This window comes from Hydra vulgaris, chromosome 09 (genome assembly GCF_038396675.1).
Source record: "Hydra vulgaris chromosome 09, alternate assembly HydraT2T_AEP".
Classification (NCBI taxonomy): domain Eukaryota; kingdom Metazoa; phylum Cnidaria; class Hydrozoa; order Anthoathecata; family Hydridae; genus Hydra; species Hydra vulgaris.
In genome coordinates this window covers 61,758,655-61,786,544 of record NC_088928.1, presented here as the reverse complement: position 1 = coordinate 61,786,544, position 27,890 = coordinate 61,758,655, and the positions used below count along the sequence as shown (strand labels likewise).

Here is a 27,890-nt window from a genome sequence, read left to right as displayed (position 1 = left end):
AAAAGATCGATATAAATAATTGAAGTTATTAAAAATATATATCATTTGCAGATTTATAGTTTTGTATTATTTACAATAATGCTTATTACATTATAAAATACTGTAGGATATTGTATGGGTCATTACATGTCAAATCAGTAGAAAAACCTAAAAAATAACATCCTGTTTTTTAGGTTTTTTAATTTTTTTTTACATGCTGTAGGGTTTATAAAAACTATGGAAATCTGAATGTTGGGACCTCCAACTCCTTATGATTCTTACCATATGGTTTTAATTTTCTTATTTATGCTGGCATTTTTTAAAACAAATTTCAAGGCGGTGTCACCTTATATTCTTTTTAGGTCTTTTACAACCTAAAATATATTCATTCATTTTTTGTCTTTTCTAAATACTGCTTTTTATGTAAAGCTTATTTAAATGATGAGTTGGCATAAAATTTATCTTAATTTCAAGTAGTAGAAAGTTACTTTTAAAATTTTTATGAGGTCAATAATAAATTTAAACATTATTTCTAATTTTGTTGTATCTCGAGTGGCCTCAAGATTAGGAGGAGGATTTTGGGAAGGATTTAAAAAATTTCTCTATCATTAAACTCCTCTTCCCTTTCTCTCAGATTTTTTTTAAATAAAAATGTGAAAGACTGTTTATGTACCATTCAGGTTAATGGCTCATTCTGTTCTTTAAATATTTTATGATAAAATAGAGTCTGCATAAATAAGAAAATTGACACCTGAATACAAAAACCATAAGGAGATAGAGAATTTCAGATTTTTCTAGTTTTCATAAATAACATAAAAAAATTAGCAAAATCCACAACATGAAGTGTCATGGAGCCTGCTAATTTGACATAAAATGTCAGAATATTTTGTTGATAATACTTATATGTTTATGTTTAATAATTTTGTTAAAAATGTTATAATCTATAAAAAGTATATATTTTTTTATAAAAAGTCTATAAAAAAAAAAAGTAAATGCTGAAAAAACAAAAGTATAAAATTTGTCTTGTTCTGCTTAATAAAATTGAGTTACTATGGTGATAAAATCAAAGTTTATGCAGTTGAGATATAAGCAATTAAAATATAACGCTTGGAATTCAAGGACAAAAGAATTGTGTTACATAGTGTAGTATTATTTAATTTTTTCATGTTATTGTATACATGTCTTATAAAAAAAATTCTTTTAACTTTGAAATAGAAATTTTAGATAAACAATCATTACATTTACGTCAATCAATTGATATAAAAGGTACTTTAATATGAGTATGTAATTAGTAATTAGGTATGTTTATATGAACTTAACTTAAAAATAGATCTATGATGTCATCTATCTATGATTAGAAAATTGATGATGTATAATTAGGTCTATGATTAAAAAGTTGATGATGTCATATATATATATATATATATATATATATATATATACATATATATATATATATATATATATACATATATATATATATATATATATATATATATATATATATATATATATATATATGTATATATATATATATATATATATATATATATATATATATATATATATATATATATATATATATATATATATATATATATATATATATATGACATCATCAACTTTTTTGGGCATCAACATAAATTTACTTTGTCTATTTTTTACAAATGTTGATACTTTCTTTGTCTATTTTTAGAACAAAAAAACTTTTAATTGGATAATAATTAAAGGAATTTCAGTATATAGAATATAGAAATTGAATTAACTCAAAATAATTATTTTTGTGACTTTTTGCATATGGGCTCTTTTTGTGCGTTTTGCATATGGGCTCCTTAATTACTTCATCTTTTGTCCAACATTTCTGTTTTGTCTTAAAGCCAAAACCATTACATTAATTGTAAATGAAATGTTTTGAATTACGCCAAAAAAAAATTTATTTGACTTAAAACAAACCCATTTGATCTTTTTTTTTTTTTTTAATGCAGTGTTTTTTTTAATGTTTTATTCTGTCTTTTTTTCCAATGTATTACATTTTTTTTAATTTTTATATTTGTTCCATTGACTGCATAATGTACATACATTCACTGAAATAGGTAGACGATGCTAGGAGTGTACATACATCTAGTGAAATAATAATATTACCAGTAATAATATATTTAATGTCGAAATATATTTTTTCAGATACTTTGAACTTTAAAGTTATACACTTTGGAGTCATTAATGATATAGCTTTGTTTGTATTCGATTCTGATAATACTTTTCATGTCTACCCTTTATCATGTGAGCAAAATGCACCTATAAACTCTAATACAGATGAATACAATACTGGTGAATGGAAAACACGATTGCAGCTGCTTAAGACTGCAACAGTATCACAAAATAAGCCTAGTATGTTTTTATATTTACATATACTTTACAAGTTATGTAAGGGTTATTTATTTTAATGAATACTCATATATTTGATAATTGATTGTAGAGGTTTTATTAATAACATATATTAATCTAATAAAAGATTTATATTATTGAACTAAACAATACAGTAACCTCCAGTACTCCTGATTACTATAATCTCAACTTTTCTTTTCTAGTAGCTTCCAACTCTAATAGTGTCTGCTAGTAACTTTGTTGGAAGTGGAAATTTTTTTTTTTTTCTTATTTAGTAAATCATAGTCCCTCCCTAGATTTTAAAAGCCTTCCTTAATTTTCAAATAAATTAAAAAATGTATAGATGTCTAATTACGTGCAAATTTGTCAATTTGTCAAAATGAATCATACAAATAGAACCATATAAAATGTAATTTTGCAATTTTTTATAGAGAGGAAGTTATTGACTCCAAATTCTTTTTGTGGTCCAATTTGGATGAATGAGCTTGATATTATCTTAATTCATGTATCTAAATCAATTGTACTTCTTAAATGCGAAAAAAGTGCTGATAAATCCTCATATATAATCAAGTATAATTATCAAGAAAATGAGTTTACCTTTTGTAAAATCCCATCTGGCATTTCACTGTCTTTTGGTGAAGGGCATATGATTCCTATTTTATTTGTTTCTGCTAGTCAAGTAATGTTACCATTTTTTGGAGTTTCTCAAGAGGATCTTATTGATAAGGTTCTTCTAAAATTTGTATTCATCTATACATACATACATACATACATACATACATACATACATACATACATACATACATACATACATACATACATACATACATACATACATACATACATACATACATACATACATACATACATACATACATATTCATATATGAATATATATATATATGTATATATATATATATATTTATATATAACATACTTATATATATAATATATATATATATATATATATATATATATATATATATATATATATATATATATATATATATATATATATATATATATATATTCCAAGGCTTTAGACAGTTAAGAAGGCATTTTTTTATTTTTTTTATTTTCAACTCTCTTTTTAGTGTTCTACCAATAATCTACAACTACATATATAAATATATATGTATATATATGTGTGTGTGTGTGTATGTTTGTGTATATAAATATATATATATATATATATATATATATATATATATGCATAATATATAAACAAACATACATAAACACACGCGTATATATATATATATATATATATATATATATATATATATATATATATATATATATATATATATATATGCATAATATATAAACAAACATACATAAACACATGCGTGTATATATATATATATGTATGTATATATATGTATGTATATATAAATGTACATATATACATACATATATATATATATATATATATATATATATATATATATATATATATATATATATATATATATATATATATGTATATGTATATATGTACATATATGGGGAGAGTGTGGCACCATGAGACATGGGGCACTATGAAACAAAGCAATTATACAGCAATATAAAAGTATTGTGATAGACCCTTTTGAGTTGTAATCAGTTGCTACTAGATGTATTGTTTAATGTATAATTTTAATCAAAACATGTCAATAATATTGCGAGAGATTCAAATTTGTGTTTTTTTCCATTGCAAAGTAATTTATAAATTTTTGGAGCTGTTGCGTTTTACGGCGTTTTATTTACTCTAATCTTTGGAAAGTGCTTCTATTTTGTAAACTATATTTCATGAGCTCTTCAGTGTAGCAAAGATATTTAATAAAATAATTTTTTAAAAAACAACAACCTGTCATCTTATTCTACCAGAATGTATGGGGTACCATGAAGCAGTTTTAGTGGGGCACCATGAAACTAAATTAATGTACCGTTTTAAAAACTATTTGATAGTCAAGCTTTAATTAGTTCCCAGCAGGAAATATGGACTTCTATACTTTAATGTTTCACCTAACTTGGTAAAAAACCAGTGGACCATTAAATAACATTTATGTAGCAAAAATAAATTTTACATTATTCAGTATTTATGCATGTAGTATGATGAAGTTTATGTAGTAAAAATAAGTGTTATATTATTCAATATTTATGCATGTAGTATGATGATGTACTTATGTAGTTATAAAATTAATTTTGTTTTATAAAAATAAGGTACAAAAGTTTACATAGACTTAAGTTTGCTTTATTAACTCTTTTTTGTTGAAGAATTAACATTCATTTATGTTTTTATACTGATTTCTATTATTATATAAAATCTGTTTATGTAAATTAAAGCTCAGCGTGGTATCAAATCATGATATGACCATGAATTAAATTTTTATACATTGTAAAGCCTCTTTGTTATTGCTTTAATATTTTTAGATTAGAATGAGGAGCTATGTAAGAAAAACTAGTAAAGGAACCTTCTTGATAATTTATGCTTATGTATTCTGCACTAATAAGTACTACTTTGTCCTACTTAGTAAATGAAATTTGCATAAGTTTGTAACTAAAAGCAAATTCTTAATGTGTGTTTTTATGCATACAGATATGTTAAAAGAAAAAAAGGAAATCCAATTTTTCTACAAGAAGAGTATTTACTAAAGAGCAAGAAAATCTTTTGAAGCAGTATATTGTTACCTGCTCTCAAATGTGTTATGGACAGTCTGTTGTAAATTTAAGATCTATTGCTTTTGATATGGCAATAATAAATAATATAAAAGTTCTCAGTAACTGGATTAAAGAGAAGAAAACTGGAATAGAATGGATGCGCTTGTTTTTAAAGCGGAATTCTTTATGCATTCAAATTCCAGAAGGATGTTCTTTGTCAAGAATGACATCTTTCAATAATTACAATGTACAAAAGTTTTTTACGAGTTTAGAGGCACTGTATTTAAGAGAATCAAAGTTTGGTGATGGATTTTGCATTTGGAATCTTGATGAAACAGCTACCAACACTGTACAAAGATGTAATAAAATCATTACTAAAAACAGCATCAAGCAAATTAACTCTGTGACAAGTGGAGAGCGTTGAACTTTGGTGACAAGTTGTTTTTTCATAAGTGCCTCAGGTGCTACCATACCACCTGCAATGATATTACCACGAAAAAAGTTTAAGCAACATATGCTTAATAATGCACCACCTGGATCTCTTGGTCTTGCAAATCCAACTGGATAGATAAATACAGAGTTATTTGTAGAAGTAATTCAATATTTTCTATCAAAAACATTCTTGTCAAAGGAAAATCCATCTCTACTTATATTTGATAATCACGAGAGCCATTTATCTATAAAAGCTCTTGATCTTGCAAAGAATAATGGTGTTACTATTCTTACTATACCACCACATAATAGTCACAAAATGCAGCCCTTAGATGTCTCTGTATTTGCTCCATTCAAAGTTTATTATAATGACACGGTAAAATCTTGGCTTCTAAATCATCCTTGAGTGCCAATTTACAAAATTGCATCTTGTGTTAACATTGCATATGAAAAAAGTTTTACTATTACAAACATTCAAAGTAGATTTAGGAAAAGTGGAATTTTTTTTTTGACAAAAATGTATTTTCAAAAGCAGATTTTTTATGTAGTGTTGTTACTAATAGAAACAATCCAAGTATATATCAAGCAAATACTGGAGGAACTCTGAATACTAATAATTTGTTACTCTCACTAGAAAAGCTTCAAGAGCCTTTTGTCAGTTCCGAGTCAAGTACAAGTCAAGCCAATGATTGTCAAGTTATTAACTTTGTAAGCCCTTCTCAGTTTAAAGGATTTTTTAAAGGCTGCTGAAAGAAAAAATAAAATAAAACCTTGCGAGAAAGTTAGCAGTATAATAGCAACAGATACACCAAAAAAACTGTACTCGAATTAAAAGAATAGAAAAGTAAGATAAAGAAACAACTTATCAAAAAAAAAGTTTCAGAAAGTGATTTATTAAGTGATGAACATGATTCCTATTATTAATTTTAAAATATTAAAACAAGTCTTTAGAAAAAGTTGTTTCTTTTTTTTGTATAAATTTTTGTGTTGCTTTCCTACATTTTATAATTTTTTTATTATCCTGTTTCATGGTGCCCCATAGACTGTATTGTACCTTGATACAAATTTCAAATTTTACTCAATAAGTTTCTACAAGTTTGGCTTCTTTTATTTTGTTAATTTAAGAATTTAATTTTGAAAGTATAATATTTATCTACAAATTGCACTAATCGCTCAAAAAAAAACGTGTTTAAAAATGTAGTTACAAAACAAAAACCAAAAGTGTTTCATGGTGCCCTACTCTCCCCTACATTTATAGACATATATATATATATATATATATATATATATATATATATATATATATATATATATATATATATATATATATATATATATATATATATATATATATATATATATATATATATACATATATACATATATACATATATAGATATATACATATATATGTATATATATATATATATATATATATATATATATATATATATTTATATATGTATATGTATATATAGATATATACATATATAGATATATACATATATATGTATATCAATATATATATGTATATGAATATATGTGTATATATATATATATATATATATATATATATATATATATATATATTTATGAGTTTATAGGTTATTCAGTTTTCTAATGTTTCAATGGCTGAAGAAATTTGCAAAGCAAATGAATGGGATCAATTTTCAATTCCTCTCTATACTCTTGAGGTTGGCTTGCGACTTAGACAGTTGGATACCATTGAAATTTTTTTAAAGAGTAGAGATAAACGTATGTACAATATTTTTAAGTGGGAGATTAAATAAATTTTAAAATCATATATTTAAGAAAAGGTTTTAACTTGGTCATTTTAAAAGTTATACCTTTAAAGTTTTTCAATGACAAAAGTAAAATTTTTTTAAATTTAATTTTTTATGTTTACTTAGCTTTCACACGACATTGGAAGCAGTTTTATTACAAATTAAACACTAATTTGGTATTGTTTGAGTCTGATGAATTAAAAGAAACAATTAAAAAGTTACAGGATTCCATCTCAACTGCATCAAAACGTGAGTTTTTTTTTTGTTTTGGTATATTTTCATTTTATTTTGTTTTTTATTTTTTATTCATGTTTACATTTTGTTTACATTTTTTTTTCTTTTCGTCAAATCGTTAAAAGGATTGGGTGAAAAAATTAATAAATAAAAAATGTGTATAAACTGAAAAAAATTTTTTTAAATTGTTTTTGTTTGATGCAGTAGTTTTTGTAAGATAAGATAAGGTTTATTAAAACACATGTTCGAAAGGTTTAACACATGGTCTTAAGGTTCAAATAGGGAAAAACATAATGCTAGTAACGATTACTTTACTCAATATTTAAAAGTTAAAAGTTGAAATATGTCAATTGCATACTTTAAAGTACCACATTTTAATTAAATAATTGATGAAACAGTGTAAAATGAAAAAAAGCTTGATTAGTGATTTTTTACTAATTTATTATTGCTCTGCTCTTTTAAAAACATTGAGCACTCTATTTTGTAGAATACTTTTAAAATCGCATTAATGTGTGTGTGTGTGTGTGTCTATATATATATATATATATATATATATATATATATATATATATATATATATATATATATATATATATATATATATATATATATATATATCATTGAATTCATTGTTTAAAAACTATTTTAAAAATGCAAATCAAGTGTCATAATTCACCCCCCATGTGGGGTGAATTCTGACACTTGATTTGCATTTTTATTTGCAGTTGGTATTTATCTAAATTGTGCTTAAAGTTTATCATGTCCTTATAAGAGTACATCATGGCACATCAAAATTATCACCGTTGCTGTCATTTATCCATTGTCATCAAGGTTGTATTTAGGTTATATGTATTATTTTTAAATTTGTAGGTTTATTGATTCATCTGATAATGATTCTTAAAGGATTGCTTTTTATGAGATTTTTCCATTTAGAATCTTTTTCTTGATTTTGTAAGCTTCCTTTTTACTTTTTTTGTAAGCTTCTTCGCCATTCTTGCTTTTTTTGCAGCTGCAAATGCCATTTTCCCCTGGGTATCTGTGACTATTATAGATCTACCCTTGCACTGTTCTCAATTATTAATGTTTGATTTTGATGGAGCAGCTTTAGGTTGACTTAGTTGTGTGGTAACATGTGAATCAATAAAGATGCGAAATATACATTCACTCAAGACTTCCTTTGTGGGGAATTAATCTACAAGGGAATTATGGTGTTGCAATTGTTAATGATTGTACAAATAGAAATTTACAAAACTTTAATAACTTTAATTGTCCATAGGGAATTGTTATTTAGCAATCATTACAAAAGCATTGGACAATTTGACTTTGAACAATGTCCAAAATGTCAGAAGTCTTCCCATAAGGGTGTATTGAAAAAATCAAGGGAGTTGTTACAAACTCATTTGTTAATCACAAATACTTACATTCTTAAACTCCACAGATAATTTAGGAATGAAATTATTACATGCAACAGAGAAATGCAACAGAAGGGTATCATATTTCAAAATTATCCTTCAATGGCCTTTTATTAAATTTTCAAAAAACTTGTTTTTAAATTGTTCATAGTAATAACTAAGTCTAAGGTATTTTTGACTTCCTCCATAGCTGAAAAGAAACAACATACAGATGTTGTATGAGATTGAAGTACCTGTCATGAATGCTCATTGACGCGGTAGTGGTGAAGTGGTAGAGAGTTCGCCTCATAAGTGAGAAGTTCCAAGTTCGACCCCCACCACGTTCCTGGTAGTACCATGCTCAACTTGTTGCTCTGCGCAGTGGCGTTGTTTGTAGAGGTTCGTGTTTCAGAGTTACAGAGCTGAGAGAGGGTTGTAACCACAAAAAGTAGCCTCCTCGACTGTAGTGGCCCTCTCGGCCTTGGGGATGCGAATATAAAAAAAAAAAAAATAATACATACATTATTTTTACATATATTTCTATGTATTTGTATACATAAATTTAAAATAGAACAAACTAGTTGACTAAAGGTTATTTTTTAAACCAAACAACTTAATTGTCGCTGAATGCAAATGGAAAGGGAGAAGTAGAGCCTAAGTCTTTGTTGAGCCATTCCTGTTTTTTTATTAAATTGTAATAGTTTAATCTCTCCACTGAATCAGGTGAAATGTAAACTTTTTTGTATGTGTTATTTTTCTCAACTTTGTTTATCTCAAAGCAATAATAAGTTTTGCTCCAATGCATCCTGTAGATTAATAAGTAATATTTTAATAAATTACTTGACTTTGATGCAGTTGAAGGCAGACATAAGTTTAAACAATGTCAATTTAAAAAAATTAAAATTTTAACATGTATGGGAAAGTTGTGACTATTATCCAAACTTCTCCTCTGCAACAAAAAATAAACAATGCAGAAACAGAATATCAAAAATTATAATTAAATAAATTGTTATAGTAAAACTTAGAATATAATTATAAAATTGTTATAGTAAAACTAAATTTCTTTTTGAATATGAAACAAAATAGATCTGCAAAAGTAGATGCATATTTTATATCAAGAAGAGAAGTACATCAAGTACATCAAGAAGAAAAAAGACTAATTAATTTTATGAGAGAATGATCCTTTATGTTGACTTTTTTGAAAAATCTTTGAACTATCTGTTTTATATAGCTTAATTCATATAAAAGAAAAATGAATTTGCAGCCATAGCGCAGTGGTTAGCATGCTTGCCTCGCTAGAGATCTAGAAGCTAGAGATCTGTGTTTCAACCTCTAGGCATGTTTTATAACATCAGTAAAGAAAGAGATACGAGCTTCCTTTCAAATGCTCTTCTGTTGTGCTCTGTAAAAAGACTGTTAGAACTTTTTGGGGCACCTAAAAGTTACTTTAAAAACGTATAACTCTATATGAGTGAGAGAGAGTATCATATAAAACTCTTTTGCAACCTTATAGCAACAGGTTTTTCACTTGTTTTGGAAGTGATTCTGAACTTTTTTTTGAATATTAAATGTCAAATAATAGCATCAAGTCATCAAGAAATAACTTTGTAGTTTTTCTCAGTCTAAACTGCATTGGCAGAAATCACAAACATTTAATATATACAAGCTAACACAAAAATTTTTGCTGACATTTATCTTTTCTACATTCATCAGTTCCACCATCTAGTTCCAATGCTAAGAAACTAGTTACTGTCAATAGTATTTAAAGTTATCATAATAAACAAATTGATAATTGTTTTTATTTGATTAATATTTCTGTCTTACAGAATTTGATTTCAAAAGCAGTCTGTCTGTGTTGTTATTCTCCTTTTTTGATTGAAGATATAGTAAGTCACAGAATGGGTTTTGCTCATTTTTCTCACCATGGTTTTAGCAGTTTAAACACCTCGGAACAATATATTCTTTTTTATTTCTTGTTTTTTTTGCTATATGATTTTTAAAGTGTTTTGTAAAACTTAAAACACTTTAAAAACTATATAGCAAAAAAACTGTTTTATCACTGTGTAAGTTTTTTTAATCTTTTTACTTTTTCTTTTTTTTTCCATTATGGTATTTTTTTCTGCCATTTGGTATCTTTTTCTGCCATTATGGGTATTTATTATGTTTTCAAATAAATTTTTTTTTTTTCTACCATTATGGATATTTAATGCGTTTTCAAGAATATTTCTTTCCTCTTTTTTCTGCCATTATGGGTATTTAATGCATTTTCAAAAATATCTTTTTAAATAAAAGTATTTTATTTAAAAAGATATTTTTGAAAATGCATTAAGTACCCATATTTAATACATTTTCATTTAGTTATTAAAATTTTTATTAAAGGGAAACATTTTATATAGCATTTCACAGCTTTATTTTTTCCTACCCTAACTATGGTTTGCAATTTGTTAGTTCCGACAAAAACAAAAAACCTGGTTGGTTATGAATCTTAAAATATCTATTGGTTGCATCAATTCAACCAATTATGAAATTTTATTTTACAAAACTATTTTATGAAGTATTGAAATCATAAAAGTTAAAAAAAAAATTATTTATAAAACATTTTTAGAAAAATTATTTAAGTTAAAATCAGAAGCACTTTTTTATATGATGTAATTACTAGATGATGCAATAACATAAAAAAAGTTTATGTTTTAAGCGCTGTATAAATTTGTACAACAATTTATGCAGCCATTATACTAATTAAAAAAACTAAACTGCAACCTTAAAACTAGTTATGTCCAAATTATGAACATTTTTAAACTTACAAATATTTATACACATTTTTTTATATACCTAAAAAATTACTTTTTGCTGATACAACTTCTTTATTATTATTTTTTTGTTGTAAGTTTTAAAATCTTTTAGCAGAAAAAAGATTTTTTTTTTAAAGATTTTTTCATAACAACTACAAGTGGTTTTAAGTATAAAAATATCATGTTTTTTTTTTTGTTGTTATTGTTATCTAGGCAAACTCAAGGACAACTTTTTTGAAGGACTGTTGATGGTAACAATATGTTATCTTAACAGCTTAATTCAAGACGGGATTGAGATATTAAAAAGTTTACCTGAAGTTATTCCAACTAAAAAGACTAGTTTAACCAATCAGTCAACTGATTTAAACTTTTTTGAAGACTTGCATGAAACTTTAAATTATTTAGCCCAAGTAGTTGTTAAATTAAGAACACATTTAAAGGTATATTTTAAAGACAATCCACAAACAGATTCTATAGATGGAGGGAAGCAACATCAGGTTTGTTTTTATTATTTTCAAATTTAATATTCATAAATTAATTTTTGTTGCTTTTTGCTCTGTAACCTAAACTTATTTGCAACTTAACTTACATGAAGATCAACTTACATGAAGATCAACTTACATGAAGATCAACTTACATGAACGTCAACTTACATGAACATCAACTTACATGAACATCAACTTACATGAACATCAACTTACATGAACATCAACTTACATGAAGATCAACTTACATGAAGATCAACTTAAATGAACATCAACCTTTTTTTAAACATTTTTCTAATCTAAATATACTTTTATTCTTTTTTATACTTTTAATTTTAAATTTATTTGTCCTGTTGTCAAAAAAGTTGACTTTTTTTGAACACTTGAGTTTTAATTTTGTTTATTGTAGAATTTCAAAAAATTGAGTTAAATTTTATTTTGGAAATTTGCTGACTTCCTTGACACCCGGGAGGTGCAGCAGTATCACTTTTTCACTTTTTTATAGTGGAAGTTCCCAAGTAGGACTATAAAAAATATTTTCCTGTTTTCTATTTACTGAAAAACAAAGTACAAAACAAGGGAGATTTTCAAAAGATATCTTATAATGTATTATAAAGCTTATATTTTGGATCTTATCTTCATGCTGAAGATAAAATGCTTGTCTTAGATTTGTCCTAAAGCTTCCTCCGATAATTTGATACAAATTGTAATAGGTATCGCTTCTGTTCCTCTTCCAGCAATATCAGCAACAACTTTCATATGTTTACTACATTATATACTTTCAAATAACTCTCATCAAGAGGCCAATCTTCTACTGTTTTGCTTAAGAATGCTGAAGACAATCCAAGTATACTAAAAAAAGAATTTTTGTTAGTTGTTAGAAAATCTTTAAGCTGCTTAGAGTCAATAGTTTTGATGTCTATTTCTGTCTTTTTTGGAAGATCTGTTTCCGAAGGTTTTGACAAAAAAGAAAAATGAAGGAAATCCTTCATTTTTCTTTTTTTTCAAAGCTTACTTTATCATCAAAGAAACTTTTTTATTGACACTTTAATAGTTGTATTGAATCTTTATTTACAATTTTTTACATTTAATTTCTTGTGATATTGAAATTCAAAATGTGTAAAATTTTTTAAAATTAATTTCATAACCTGATTTTGAAGTGATATAAGTAAATATATAAGTTAAAAGATTAGCAATTTTTTTTTGTAGTTCCAAACTAAGTGCAATTTAAAATAAAGCTTTTAATGCAGTCAAAATCAGTTATTTTAACTAAGGGTGATAGGTACACTTGATGGCTAATTAAGTACAAAAATTGATTAAAATCTTGATAAGTATTCTGAAATATACAAAAATTAGATATTATAATATTATAATAAACCAATACTCCCTCCGTCCGGAAATATGGTATACATTTTAGCAATTTTTGTTGTCCGGAAATATGGTATACATTTGCAAAAAATAAAATAAATCAAAAAATCTACATGACAAGTATATTATATTAACTTTATTTGAAACATTTTAATTAAATAATAATGATTTTTTTCACTCGAAATTTGATTTGGCAATGAAGTTGCTACGCAGTAGCAACTTCATTGATTGCACCGTGTTTTAGCTTATTCTCCTTCATCTGCTGTAATAATTTTTCTAATATACCTTGACGTTGTTCTTTGGTTAATTGTTTATATTTGGAATCCCTTCTTTCTAAGTTTAACTAATTTCCTTCAGAATTTTCCATACTCGTCTTGCAGCGGTATTAATTTTATTTGTCTCAAGAAACACTGATGTTTGAGTGTTAAGTTTTTAATTAAGAATGATATTGCTTATGTCAAATATTTCAGGTTATATTGTCATGAGTATTTACTATAACAATGTAATGACAGTTGCCAATTTACTTTTATAATCACGATAATCTAAGATTTTTGTTGAAATGTATACCATATTTCAGGACGGAAGGAGTATTAAATATAATGTTCTAAATATTCTGGTAGTAAAGATGATTACTTTTACTTCATCATCATGGTTGGTTGTTTGTTAGAAAATGTTTTTACTGTTTTCTTCATTATATACAAGGAAAATTCAAGTTCTTTTGTTAGAAAGCTTGGATTGTAATGTATTTGAATGTTTAGTGTTCATCGCCCAAATGTTTAGGCAATGTTTTTATTGCCTGAAGTATTCTGGGCCATTCTTGGACAGTTAGCATCAATGTATTGTGTTTACAAGTTATATGCTGAAATAAATATTTTTCTTCTATTTCTTATAAAAGTGATTTAAGTGCAAACTTTAAAATTTGATCAAATTTTAAATAGTTTTAAAAATTGTTTTATATTGCTTACTTTACAAAAAGTCTTTACAAAAAATCACTGATGACATGGTACTGAAATTGCCATCTGTTGGGTTTTTGTATGTAGGGGAGACCGGGGCTAGTTGGCTCAGTTTTTACTCTATGAGCTCTGTAGCCTTAACAGTACATTTTTTTAAAAATATTAAAGTGTATTCTTAAAGAGTATGGATTAGGGTATCTTATAAAATTTGCATTCATTTACAAAAAAAATTCTTGGGGCCTTTCCGGACCCTCAAAGAAAAAAAAAATTTGCAAGCTATAAAAATGAATATTAATGCACTATTAAGTGCAAAATTAATAGAAATTTTTTTTAAATTAATTTTTGCAACAATTTTATCTCAAAATTTAATATTACTTTTAGCTGGTACCAAATATTAGTCCGTATAAAAGCCAAGCAGTAACCCACCTTTTATCTGAGGAAAAAAAAAACTAAAAAAATTTTTTTTTTAATTTTTTTGTAAGAATATATATTTTCAATATTGTTAAAAAAAAAATTAAAAAAAAATAATTTTATAAAAATAAATATTTTTTTTCCATAGTAAATGCTATGAGCTTTTTTTTAATAAACAGTCTATAGATCCTGAAAAACGGCAGCTTTGAAAAAAAAGTCTGACTGAATATAGTAAACCAATTGTGACTGGAACTTTTACAATAATTTTTTTTTCATACGACTAAATATTTTCTTTGTAAAGTAAAAAGGAAGCGATGTTCTAAAAGTTACGTTTTTGTCCAAAAAACGCATAAATCTCAATATCTCCCATGCGCATGCGCGAATCCTGACAATACTACAGTGAATGATGAAATGGTCAATTAGGAAGTTTCTGAGTAATTTTTGTCACTTTCTGATGAAAGGCTCTAAAGATAAACGCAGTTCGTCAACTTACCCCTGCGGCCAACTAGCCCCGGTCTCCCCTACATTGACTGAGGGTTTTTGTTCGTACATTGACTGAGGGTTTAGATTTAGGCATGTAGAATTTAGATATGATGAATCTGATGATTATGAGATTTAAAAATAAATTTAAATTTTGTTTTAGTTTAATTCTCAAGACCTTTTGATCAATGGCAAAATAGGAACATGGCAAAAAAATCAGATTTTTCAGGTTTCTTTTATTGTTTATTGTTTTTGCTTATTTTTTTCAAAAATTTAAAAATTAAAAACAAAATTTATTTTATTTATTATTTGAAGAAAAAAGAAGTTGAAAAAGGATCCTTGGATTCTGCTATAGGCATAGTAAAACAAATTGCTCAAGATAAATTGGGTCAAAATGACATTGATGGGGCTGTAAAAATTCTTCTGAATATAGTATTATTTTGTTTTTTCTTATGTTTGTTGTTATGTTTTTATAGTATAGATATATTTTTAGTAGTTTTTGAAAAATTTATTTTTATGTTTTTTATTGCTCAGGGATTAGAACCAAACAAAGAACTAAAAAGTATCTATTTTGAAACCAGCAAGAGCATTTTAAGAGGACTCATGGTTTTATTTTGTTTTTTTAATTTTTATTATTGTTTTTGCTTATTTGTTAAAGGAGTAGATTAAGTAGTTACTTAAAGATTTCATTGAGAGATCTTCATTTCTAACCATTGAGAGATCTTTAACCACTTTAAAGATTTCTAACCATTGAGAGATCTTTAACCACTTTAAAGATTTCTAACCATTGAGAGATCTTTAACCACTTTAAAGATTTCTAACCATTGAGAGATCTTTAACCACTTTAAAGATTTCTAACCATTGAGAGATCTTTAACCACTTTAAAGATTTCTAACCATTGAGAGATCTTTAACCACTTTAATTTATATCAATTAAATTAGTATTTAGTATTATAGCCGTTTTAAATTATTTGTACTTTATTTTTAAATTATTTCTAGCCATTTTAAATTATTTAGTTTTTCAATCTTGTTTTTAATTGTTATGATATTTATATGCACAAAAAAAAAATAGTTGTTTCTTTAATTTATTACACAATATCTACTTTTTATCTGAATTTTTGCTGCATACTTTGAAAAGTTGCATAAAATTATCCATAGTTTCTAGTTATAATGAAAATAAATTTGCATGTGTTGTCACATATGCAAATTTGTTTTCATTATAATACTATGTCATTTCATTTTGTTCAATAAATTTAATGTTTTTACATTACAAATGAATAAAATATTCTTGCTTTGGCATTTTTCATAAAGTGAGCATTTTTGCTATGAGTATTAATTTAAATAAGGTAGTTATTACATCTCTGATTGTTACATCTAAAGATTATAGAATTTTATCTTAAAGTGATTCGATTAACAATGTTTTGAGATTTTTTTAAAATAGTTTGATTTAATAAAAAAGAAAGGTTTGGGTTAACCTTTGTTAAAGTAGGAGTTAACAGGTCGTAGTTAATGGTACCAAGTAATAGTTAATAATAACAGATAGTAGTAATGGTAGAGGTTAATAAGTGTTAGAGGTGGAGGGGTAGTTTTTTAGATTTCAACAATAGTTAATAGTTAACAATTTACATATTAATAGATTATATAAATATAAATAGATTGGGTCAACAGTGATAATATTGGTCACAGGTTTATGATTGTAACATTAAAGGGTTATTTTTATTCTTTTCATATTTTAATAATTTTGTTTGTTTTTCAGAATTACTTTTACTATGTGGTGACTTTAATAGATTAAGCATTAGTGATGATGATGTTTTGAATATTCATAACAACTCATAATGTAATTCAATGTAAAAACAATTATTTATTATAAAACTATAAGTTTATTGGTTTAAGATGTTTCTATTTCTTATTTAAATTCAGGTCCTAAAATCAGAAAAATTAATAAAGTAATTTAAAAGCCATAACAAGTATCCATGATTTTATGATGAATAATTTCATAATGATAAAATTTGAATTAAAATGTTTCATAATGTTGTGTATAGTCCCATTAAACAATAATATGTAATCAATTTTTATCAAACATCAAAAAAATATTGCTTCCATCAATTTCTATATGAAAAATTTATCTGTAAAAACAGTCATACTAACATTGGTTTTTGTAAAATTTTGTTTGATTATAACATTTAAAGTCCATAAAAAAGCAACTTAATTCCTAACTGTATATAATTGTTAATATACCCAGTTGCATCAAAAAGTTCATTGGACCATTCGTTTTTTTTGGGACCATTTCCATGGGACCCTTAATTTTTTTTATTATCTTATAAAACATAACATTGGATAGTTAAATTATTATTCTAAAACATATAAAGCAAAAATTAAGTTTCTAAAATAGTTTTCAAAAAATTTGTTGGTTCAATAAATGTTTTGAATAACTTTATAAAAAAACAAGTTGTTTGTAAAATATATTTGACAGTTTTACAACAGCAATGGTTTATTTCATTGCTGAAAATTAAAGAACATTACAGAGATAGAAAGACATTACAGAGATAGAAAGACATTACAGAGATAGAAAGACATTACAGAGATAGAAAGACATTACAGAGATAGAAAGACATTACAGAGATAGAAAGACATTACAGAGATAGAAAGACATTACAGAGATAGAAAGACATTACAGAGACAAATTTTTCAGTTCTGGTAGATTTTATTTACATAATCATTTAGATCAATTTTAATACAAAGAATTATATATGGAAAAAAATATATAATATGCTAAAATAACATGGTATATACCCCAACATGGAGTAAATTATATGTCAATTATTCAATACTTTTATTTGGCAAGATGGCTTCAGAGTTTTCTACTAGTAGTCTAGCGTTTTAGATCTCTTCTTAGGACAACTTTATATTTAGATCTCTTCTTGATTTTTTATAAGCATTGACATCATGTTAAATTTTTTTAAATAATTTTTTTTCTTGTTTTCTTTTGATATTTTTTTTAAGTTAATAATATTTTTCAACTTGTTAAAAAGCCATCAAGTTCTTTACATGTTTATTATATTGAACAAAAATACAAGCATTTGTAATCTTTATCTAAATTGGTAACTTTTTTAATAAAAAAATAATTGATATTATTTTAATAGACATTCTTTGAAGTTAGCATTAAATGTATTTTAAATGTATTAAACCATTTAATAAAAAACTATATTCAAAAATAATTAAATGAAATTAGTTTTTTTTTTAAATTTTAGCTATACTTTAGTTGCACTAATAAAATAGAGCTGTGGTTGAACTTAAAGCTATTTTTTGCCCCAAATAAGTTCACTCCTAATAAGGCTACAAGTAATCACTAATTATGCCGGGAGTCAAGAGAAAACAAAGAAAGTTAAAATCGGGAAAGCGGTGGGCAGAAGACTTGAAAAACTGTAAATTGTTTGAGTCAGGAAAATATGAGAGGTCATTAGTGAAAGATAATCTAAAAAAAATAGAGTAGAGGACTCAGTAAGAGTCTTACCATTTATCAATATATCGATAGTATTGTGATGATAGCAGCAATATAATCAAATAAAAATAAACAACTGAGTTTTGTTTAGATTAAAATTCATCATTGCCACAGAAGAGATCTGTGGCAATGATGAATTATCAAGTAATAATGATATAGGAAACACATTCTGTTGTGTTTCCCATGTTTCCCCCAGGACCTAATAGTCCAATACTGCGTGATTTTTTCTATCAATTCTTTTTGTAAGGTGATGCAAAAATAACTCATTTAAATGAAGGATGCATATGCACAGCAGCACATGTGAGCTAGCAGCTTTTCAAGATGCACTATAACACAATCTTACACCCTGTGTTTGCTGCTGTACTCTCTGAATTTTTCCCATTGTAACATTAAAGTTATTCTTAATGATCAACATTATTCTTTGTTTCAAGTAACTTAAGAGTTATAACAAGGTTCCCATATTGATTCTTATCTACATTAACAAGAGATATAAAATTTAAACCCACTACATTCCTGGAAGTACTGCGTTTAATTTGTTTCTCCTTGCTGTGGTCAAGGATTGAGTTTAAGAGTTATATGGTTAACAGAGGAATATAACAATAATTAAGAAAAAAATTTCCTTGACTATAGTGGGCCCCTGGTGCTTGTTGTGTTTGTGTGTGCGTGTGTGTATGTGTGTGTGTGAATATGTTTTAAAAAAGCTGCTAAGGTTAATTCTCTTTATTGTGTTTGTCATTTTCTTAATCCTGAATCTTTATAAATATTTTATTCACCTGTTCTGATCTTGTAAAGTTATTTTATTATACCTTTTTTATTGGGAATCTTCAACAAAGCATTGTAAGCATGTTTGCATTGCAAGTATTGTTATCAGTGCATTGCTTAACAGGATAAGCTAATCTCTTGTTTCTTCTAACAAATTCTTATATGGCTCGCCATTCTGTTATATCATATTTTTTAGTGATTTTTTAAATAATTTTTTTTTAAAATAAAATAAAAAAATCTCATTTGTTTTTTAGTTTCCAACATTGAAAAAGAAAGGTCTTTTTGATGAGAGAGATACTGAAGATATCAGGTTTTTAAAAGAACTAGAAAAATACTACATTTCAGGAGATCAGGTAGAACTCAGTAGAATTTTTTTTTTGTGGTTAATGTTTTGTTTTGTAAGTTCAACCAAATGCATTGTTTTTTTTTGTTTTTAAGATTTTTGATTGTAATATTGTTTTGTTTGTAAACATTGTTTGAAGAATTAATGTAACTTTGTTTAAAACATTGTTTTGTTTGTAGACATTGATTGTATAGTTAATGTAACTTTGATTGTAACATTGTTTTGTTTGTAAACATTTGTTTTATTTTTTTACTATTGTTTTTTGCTTATTAAATCATTTATAAGTTTATCAAATTAAAAGTATTATATTTATTACAATATTAAATTTAAGTTTAAAAAGTATATTAAAATAAAATCCTTATGCTCAAATATGTTTGAAATTATTTGTTCCTTTGTTAAATTGTTTGTCTGTCTATTTGTTAAGTTGCTTGTCTATCTAATTGTTAAGTTGCTTATCTGTTTATTTGTTAAATTATTTATCTGTCTATTTGTTAAATTGTTTGTCTGTCTATTTATTAAATTGTTTGTCTATTTATTAAATTGTTTGTCTATTTAGGGGTCGTCCATAAAGTACGTACGCCAAAAATTTTGAAATTTGACCCCCCCTCCCCCTGTTGCTATGCGTACTTTTATGTCCCCACCCCCCCCTTAAAAGTACGTACGTTTCTCAAATACCCCCCCCCCCCTCAAATATCCCCCCATCCCTCCTTTTTTTTTTTTCTTAATTAAAAATTTTAATTAAAAAAAAAAAGACGGAGGGTACCTTAGATACTTTATACTACCCCAAAGCTTTTTGCTTACGCATTTTAAAAACGTCTTTAAGTATAAATGCAAATAATAATTTAAATAAATTTAAAATCCACTAATGTAAGTGTGTATTTGGGCGAAAGGTTTATGCGGCGGCAATAGTCGACGGAGATCCAGGTTCGATTCTCGTTGAAATCTAGGAAAACTTTTTTTGTTTTTTTAACGAATCAAATGTAAATAAACTATACTCAAGGTGGACGTTTTTTTCAGGCACCCCTCTTTAGTAAGTAAAAAACGAGTCTAAGGTGAGATCAGTAATATTGAAAACAAAGGGTAAAACCCAGTGGGAGGGAGCAACAGCAAATTTTGTGCCCTTTTGCTATTTTAAGAAGCTTTTTATTTTAGCAAAACCTAGCGGTCTTTGAGACGCCATTGACACGTTTTTTTTGGGGTGACTCCGTCCCATCAACCACGGCCCTCAGGTCTTACTCAGGGCCAGTATATAAGGGCGGGCATGTGTGCATGGGCCCCCTCAGGATTTTTTGATGTTTTGATTTTTGGTGATAGAACACTTTCACACAACGTGCAAACTTAAGTTTGTTAATATGCCAAATGAGGTGGCCTTGCAAAAAATTTGGATGGCGGAGGCCATCCAAATTTTTTTCCAAATCTAAAAGTTATAACCATGCAAAATTTACACCCCTCTCATTTTGGGGGTCGGGAGGGTAAGCGTTTTAAGGCTTTTTGTTCACAGGCCTCCGCCATCCCGATATTTTGCAAGGCCTCCTCGTTTGGCATAGGTATAAACAAACTTAAGTTATGAGTTTGCTCGATGTGTGAAAGTGTCCTATCTGGAACATCAAAAAATTCTGAGGGCGCCCATACATGTGTGTGCATAGAGGAAAACTATACCCTCTACTTCATATACCATACATCTTTTTATGTTGGCAAACTAGAATCTTTAGTCAGAATGTAACTTTTCTATTGATTAGCTGGTTAATTGTGATAAATTAGAAAATCGAAGTACGTACTTTTAAATTGAACCCTCCCCCCCCCCCCTCCCATACGCTTTCGTACGCTTTTTGAAGACCCCCCCCCTCCCCCCTATGAGCGTACGTACTTTATGGACGACCCCTTACTAAATCCTTTATCAATTAATTAAATTGTTTGTCTGTCTATTTGTTAAAGTGTTAAATTGTCTAATCAAATATCCCTAAAGTCTCTGTAATTCTTTGCTTAAATAATACCTTAAAATCTTGATTCTACATTTAATAAATAACTTTAATATAGATATTTGTCATTTTTTTATTTACAGAAAGAAAAGGTTACTCTTTAAGTTTAACTGTGCTAGCAAAACTTATATTTTCAAATAAGATTTTTTTGACAGATTTTGAGAGTTTTTTCACAAAGTATTATATTCAACAAATGTCAAATTGAAGAATGTTTTTTTAATTGAAGAATGTTTTTTTCATTGAACAATGTTTTTTTAATTGAACAATGTTTTTTTAATTGAAGAATGTTTTTTTAATTGAACAATGTTTTTTTAATTGAACAATGTTTTTTTAATTGAAGAATGTTTTTTTAATTGAACAATGTTTTTTTAATTAAAGAATGTTTTTTTAATTGAAGAATGTTGTCTCAAGTAAAAATAGTAAACATCAGTTTTTTCTTTTGATAAAAAAAATAATTTTATATATATTTTTTTCGGTAACTTTTTTCTAACGTATTTACTAATAATATGAGAATTAAATTTTTTTTATGTGCTTTTGTTTAGTACCTCTACATTTAATAACATTTCTTTTTGTTCTTTGTTGTTTGTTTCCTTCTTTTCAAAACTTTTTTTATGTTGTTTCATATTAAGTTGACTAATACCTTTCTCATCACTCCTCAGCCAATATTGTTGTTGTTAGTGATTTAATGCTTATCACACTTAATAGCATGGTTCTTATTCCACTGAACCTGCTGGTACTAAAGTTTTTTGACCTTTTCAATATCTTGCTCAGATAGTTGATTTTGAGACTTATTTTTCAGACAACCCTAATGAACAAAACTATTGTTTTATTTCTTGTCTCCAACCCTCCAGGTTTTTTTTGTTGTTCTCTTCATTAAGATCACGTAATGATCTCACTAAAATATTTATCTTGTACTTCTTATTTAGATTCCTTTTTTTAATACTACATTTAGGCTTTCTTTATTTCATTTAGGATTTGTTTTGTTCTGTATTGATCCTTATGCTGATGTCTTTTGTCTCTGATCTACAGGCCAGGTTATCCTGATACCCTGCTGATAAATGCTGTCTTGTGGGACACAATTTCTCAACACAATAATAAGTAATAGTATTATTATAGAAAAAATATATAAATGTTTTTATAGCGGGTGTTTTTTTTAGAGGTATAGAACTTTGAAATGGAATAAAACAAGGTGTTTTTTTAAAAAATGTCATGTAGTTGACTTTATTCAAAAGATAATGTTTTGGCATTATAATTTAAATATGATTTCTGGTATATAACTGCCATGGCTGATTCAAACGTAATCTAATCTGGAGATCCAATTTTCAATCACTTTTTCCAACATTTGTGGCTGTATATCGGCGATAACGCGGCGAATGTTGTTCTCCAAGTGGTCGATTGTTTCAGGCTTATCGGCGTAGACCAGCGACTTCATATATCTCCACAGAAAATAGTCAAACGGCGTTAAGTCACATGTTCTTGGAGGCCAATTCATGTGCCCGAATCTTGAAATTAGGCGGTTACCAAACGTTTCCTTCAGTAAATCAATAGTGGCACGAGCTGTGTGACATGTTGTGCCGTCTTGTTGAAACCACAGCTCCTGCACATTATGGTTGTTCAATCAAAGGAATGAGAAAGTCAGTAATCATGGCTCTATAGCGGTCACCATTTACTGTTACGTTCCGGCCAACATCATTCTTAAAGACGTACGGACCAATGATTCCACCAGCCCATAAAGCACACCAAACAGTCAGTTTTTCTGGATGTAACTCAACATGTCTCAACATATACTTGAGGATTGCCTTCGCTCCAAATACAGCAGTGTGTTTATTAACATAGCCATTTAACCAAAAGTGAGCTTTATCGCTAAACAAAATTTTCTTATGAAAATCGGGATTGATGGCAATCTTGTTTTGGGCCCATTCACTGAATGTATGCCTTGCTAGGTAATCGCGTAGCTTCAATTTTTGCACAAGTTGGATTTTGTAAGCATGCAAACCAAGATCTTTACACAAAATCTTCCACAAAGTGGATGGACACAGTTTCAATTCCTGTGCACGATGCCAGACAGACTGATTCGGGTCTTCCTCTACACTACGCTCTACAGCAGCAATGGGTTCAGTACAAACTGTACGACGTCTCTGTGGGTGCGTATTATCATGTATTATCATGGGCGTAGTGCTCGATACGTATTTCGAACAGAACTATTGTTTTCAAAATAAGTTTGCACAATTTTGGCATTTCAACATGAATTCTATTCATGTTGAAATGCCAAACCAAACTAAACACAAATCACTTGACAGCTGACAAAATGGCCACCAGTTAAAACAGTGTTGTTAACTTCAAGTTCTATACCTGTAAAAAATACACCCTTTACATTATTTTACATATATGTACATTTATATATTTTTTTCTCATTTATCAATTAAATTTTTTTAAACTTATTCATAAACTTATAATTTGTCTCCCCATTTGCAATAAAATATTTTTATTTGCAACAAATTTCTTTTATTAAAAATTGTTTAATATTTAATTCAATTTTTCTGCGTGTGTAAATATATATATATATATATATATATATATATATATATATATATATATATATATATATATATATATATATACACACACACACATGCAGAAAGAATTAAAATAAATTGTTTGTCAGGTTATCCCGCTGCTGGTAGTATGTAACCCAGTACAACCTGCTTCATGTCCTGTTGTCTTGTAGGATACGCTTTTTTAGACAAAGGCTAGGAGAAGCCAATGCCAACTTAAAACACCCCTGCCTTGGGGCTCTTGGTTATGTAAAGGCTAGAGATGGTGTCTCAATAAAAATGCTTATGTTGGGCAGATGTTTAATGAATACGGCTACTGACTTGTAGATGGCCTCCTAGGACAAGGGCTTAAGGGGTAAATAGATTCTATCTGTTGACCAGCCTTGCACCCCTTCTTCATCTATTAGGCTGGGGTAGATCTATTTATAATACATTGTTTCTAGCTTAGAATGATGAATGCTAGATCTTCTTGACTTAATGCACAGTTTTTACTTGTGTCTCTATTTTTATGACTAAGCAACACATTCTATTATCTCCTAATGTGCAGCTCTAAAACTCAGTCGCTCTCAGAGAGGCTGATTCCATTAACAGCTATAAAATATCAGAGTACTAACAATGCCATGTTTTGCATGGATGGTTTCCCTTTTGGTTTGCATAGTCAAGGCCACATTTAGAGCCCTTTGTTATGGCTTAAAGTTTATTAATAGTTATGAGGCAATTGCTTGTACTATTAAATAGTGTACTGAGTACTATCTGGGCTTTGAGTCAAGTTCATTAACAAATTTAAAATTGACTAAAGTGCTAAAAACTATAAAAAACAAAAAACCATCGTTATCATCTAGTTCTCTAAATCTATCATTCACTGATATTTGTAGTCTTCGCAGTAACTTTTCTTCTGTTGAGTCTTATCTCTTGCAAAGTTCACAAGACTTTGCTCTTTGTGAGACTAATTTGAGTTCGGCTGTCTCATCCTGTGATCTTAGTGTGATGATTATCTTATTTTAATTCGTAAAGATTCTAATAGTCAAATGCTTGGCCTGGGCATTTACATTTGTAAAAATTCACCCATTTGTCGGTAAACTAGGTTTGAATCCACAGAGTATTCCTTTATGTACTTTCATTTAGCACCACTTCCTTCTATTGCCTTTCTCTTTGTTCTATATTGCTCTCCTTCATATCAAGACTGTACTCTTTTCGATATTATTTCTGATCAAATTAACCAAATCCTTTCTTTTTATCCTTCAGCCAATATAGTTTTTGTAATGACTTTCTTGCTCATCACACTGAATGGCTTGGCTTTAGTGTCAGTGACTCAGCAGGCATTAAAGCCCACAACTTTCTCAATCTCTAACACAAATAGTCAAATTTTCAACTCGCTTTTAAGAGAATTCGAATAATTTACCTTTTTTACTCAACTTGTGTCTTGTTTTTGATCCTAGTCAGTGCTCAATTTCTCCACATTAATTCTTAGGTGCTTCTGATCATGGTTTGATCCTTCTAAAACTGTTATCTCACCCCCTTATCATTGTACCTCTTATAGCTACCTTATTGCTGGCTGGGACTCTTTCCGTTATTTTCATCTTATGGCTCTTGGGTAGAAATTTTTTGTCTTTGTGCTGACAAATGTGCTTCTTACGTAACTTCTTGGATTCAGGCTGGCATAGAATCTTTTATTCTCTCTTTATGATTCCAAGTCAAGCCTCACTCTTCTCTATGGTTTTCCTCTCATTGTGCTGCTGCTATATCTAATTGTAACCATTACTTTCATATTTATCAGCAAAATAATTCTCCAGAAAATAGACATCTGTTTACTACTGCTAGAAACCATTGTAAAAAGGATTTGTCTAATGCTAAAGCCAGTTATTCTCAGGTAATGAAATCTCATATTTCATCTAAAAATTTAGGCTCTTATGACATCTGGAGAATCTTTACCATTATCTATAACAAGGGCAAATATATTATTCCACCTCTCTTGTATGTATGTGTTCTTGTATGGTTCAGATTTTTTCAACTCACCTAAAGACAAAGTTGAATTGTTTACTAAGAAGTTCTCATCAATATTATGTCATGGTTCCACTAGTTGCCTTCTACCTGATATAGCCAACAAACAGGTTAATCCATTGCCTGACCTTTGTATCACTCCAACTTCTGTATCTAAAGTGATTTCCTGCTTAGACTCACCTACAGCTTGTCATCTATACTTTCAAAACTATTAAACAAATGTTTAATAATTTTTGTAAATAGGGATAACATGATCTGTAATCCCTATTTACAAAAATTCTATAGAGCTGTCTAACTACTGTCTCATTAGTCTTGTTACTATCATAAGTAAGGTTTTTGAGTCTCAAACTCTTATTCTCCCTTCCTGAATCTAGTAACTTCCTGATCATCAAAATAGATTTTAATCTTCTCTTTCTACTGCTGATTTGGTTAATCTATCTAATGCACAATAAAACCAATAGGTTTTATTGTGCATTAGATAGATGTGGAGAGATTAAGGCTATCACTCTCAATATTTCTAAAGCTTTTGATAAAGTTTGGCATGCTGGTCTTCTCCATAAGACTATTGAATCCTTCCTTACCAATCGTAGTATAAAAGTTGTCCTTGATCCACTCTTCTTCATTTCCTGTAACTTCAGGGGTTAATCAAGGTTCCATCCTCGACCCTATACTTTTTTTAAATAACATTTGCGATCTCCCAGAAATTCTCACATCTAAGGTGGCATTATTCGCTAATGATGCTAGCATTTTTTCTTGTCTTGATAAGAAGCCAATACTCTCTGATTGCTTGGAGGGGGCATTTGAGCTTGAAAAGGATCTCACTTCTGCTACAGCATAGGGCTCACAGTGGCTGATGAACTTTAATTCAGATAAAACTCAATTTTTTTCAGCCAATTGTTTTCGCAATAATTTAGATCTTCCTGTATTTATGAACGTTAATTTACTCAATGATTAATCTACTATTTATCTTTTAGAATTAATTTTTACTTCCGATCTTTTTTGGAAACCATATATCAAATCCGTTGCAAAATTAGCATCTGCAAAGGTTGCATCTCTTTATCAAGCTTGACACTTTCTTACTCCGGATTCTATTCTCTAAATCTCAAATCCGGTCTTATATGGAATACTGTTGCCATATTTGGAGCGGATCTTTAAATTATGCTCTTTCTCGTTTAGGCAAGGTGCAAAAATGCATTGTAAACATAGTTGGCTCTTGCAGTTACTTTCAACCAATATCACAATGTTGTAATATTGCTTCTCTTTCTCTTTTTTATAACTACTATAATGGGCACTGCCCTAAAGAGCTAGTGTCTCTTGTGCCATCTACTAAAATTCATTCTCGTGTTACTCATCACTAAATTAAGTTTTATTTTTTTTACTTTAATTGTTACTAAGTGCTCTGAAAATTCTTA

At 27.7% G+C, this 27,890-nt stretch overlaps 1 protein-coding gene across 1 annotated transcript in view; it reads left to right on the top strand.

Moving 5' to 3' along the window:
• LOC101237023 (spatacsin) overlaps positions 1-27,890 on the top strand; it is a 156,174-nt gene that overhangs the window by 24,622 nt on the left and 103,662 nt on the right. The window contains exons 4-13 of the mRNA XM_065806270.1: positions 1,195-1,245; positions 2,161-2,367; positions 2,796-3,091; positions 7,044-7,194; positions 7,350-7,472; positions 11,854-12,137; positions 15,501-15,566; positions 15,653-15,769; positions 15,872-15,943; positions 19,855-19,953. Coding sequence (XP_065662342.1) covers positions 1,195-1,245; positions 2,161-2,367; positions 2,796-3,091; positions 7,044-7,194; positions 7,350-7,472; positions 11,854-12,137; positions 15,501-15,566; positions 15,653-15,769; positions 15,872-15,943; positions 19,855-19,953 — 1,466 coding nt within the window. The remainder of the gene's footprint in view (positions 1-1,194; positions 1,246-2,160; positions 2,368-2,795; positions 3,092-7,043; positions 7,195-7,349; positions 7,473-11,853; positions 12,138-15,500; positions 15,567-15,652; positions 15,770-15,871; positions 15,944-19,854; positions 19,954-27,890) is intronic.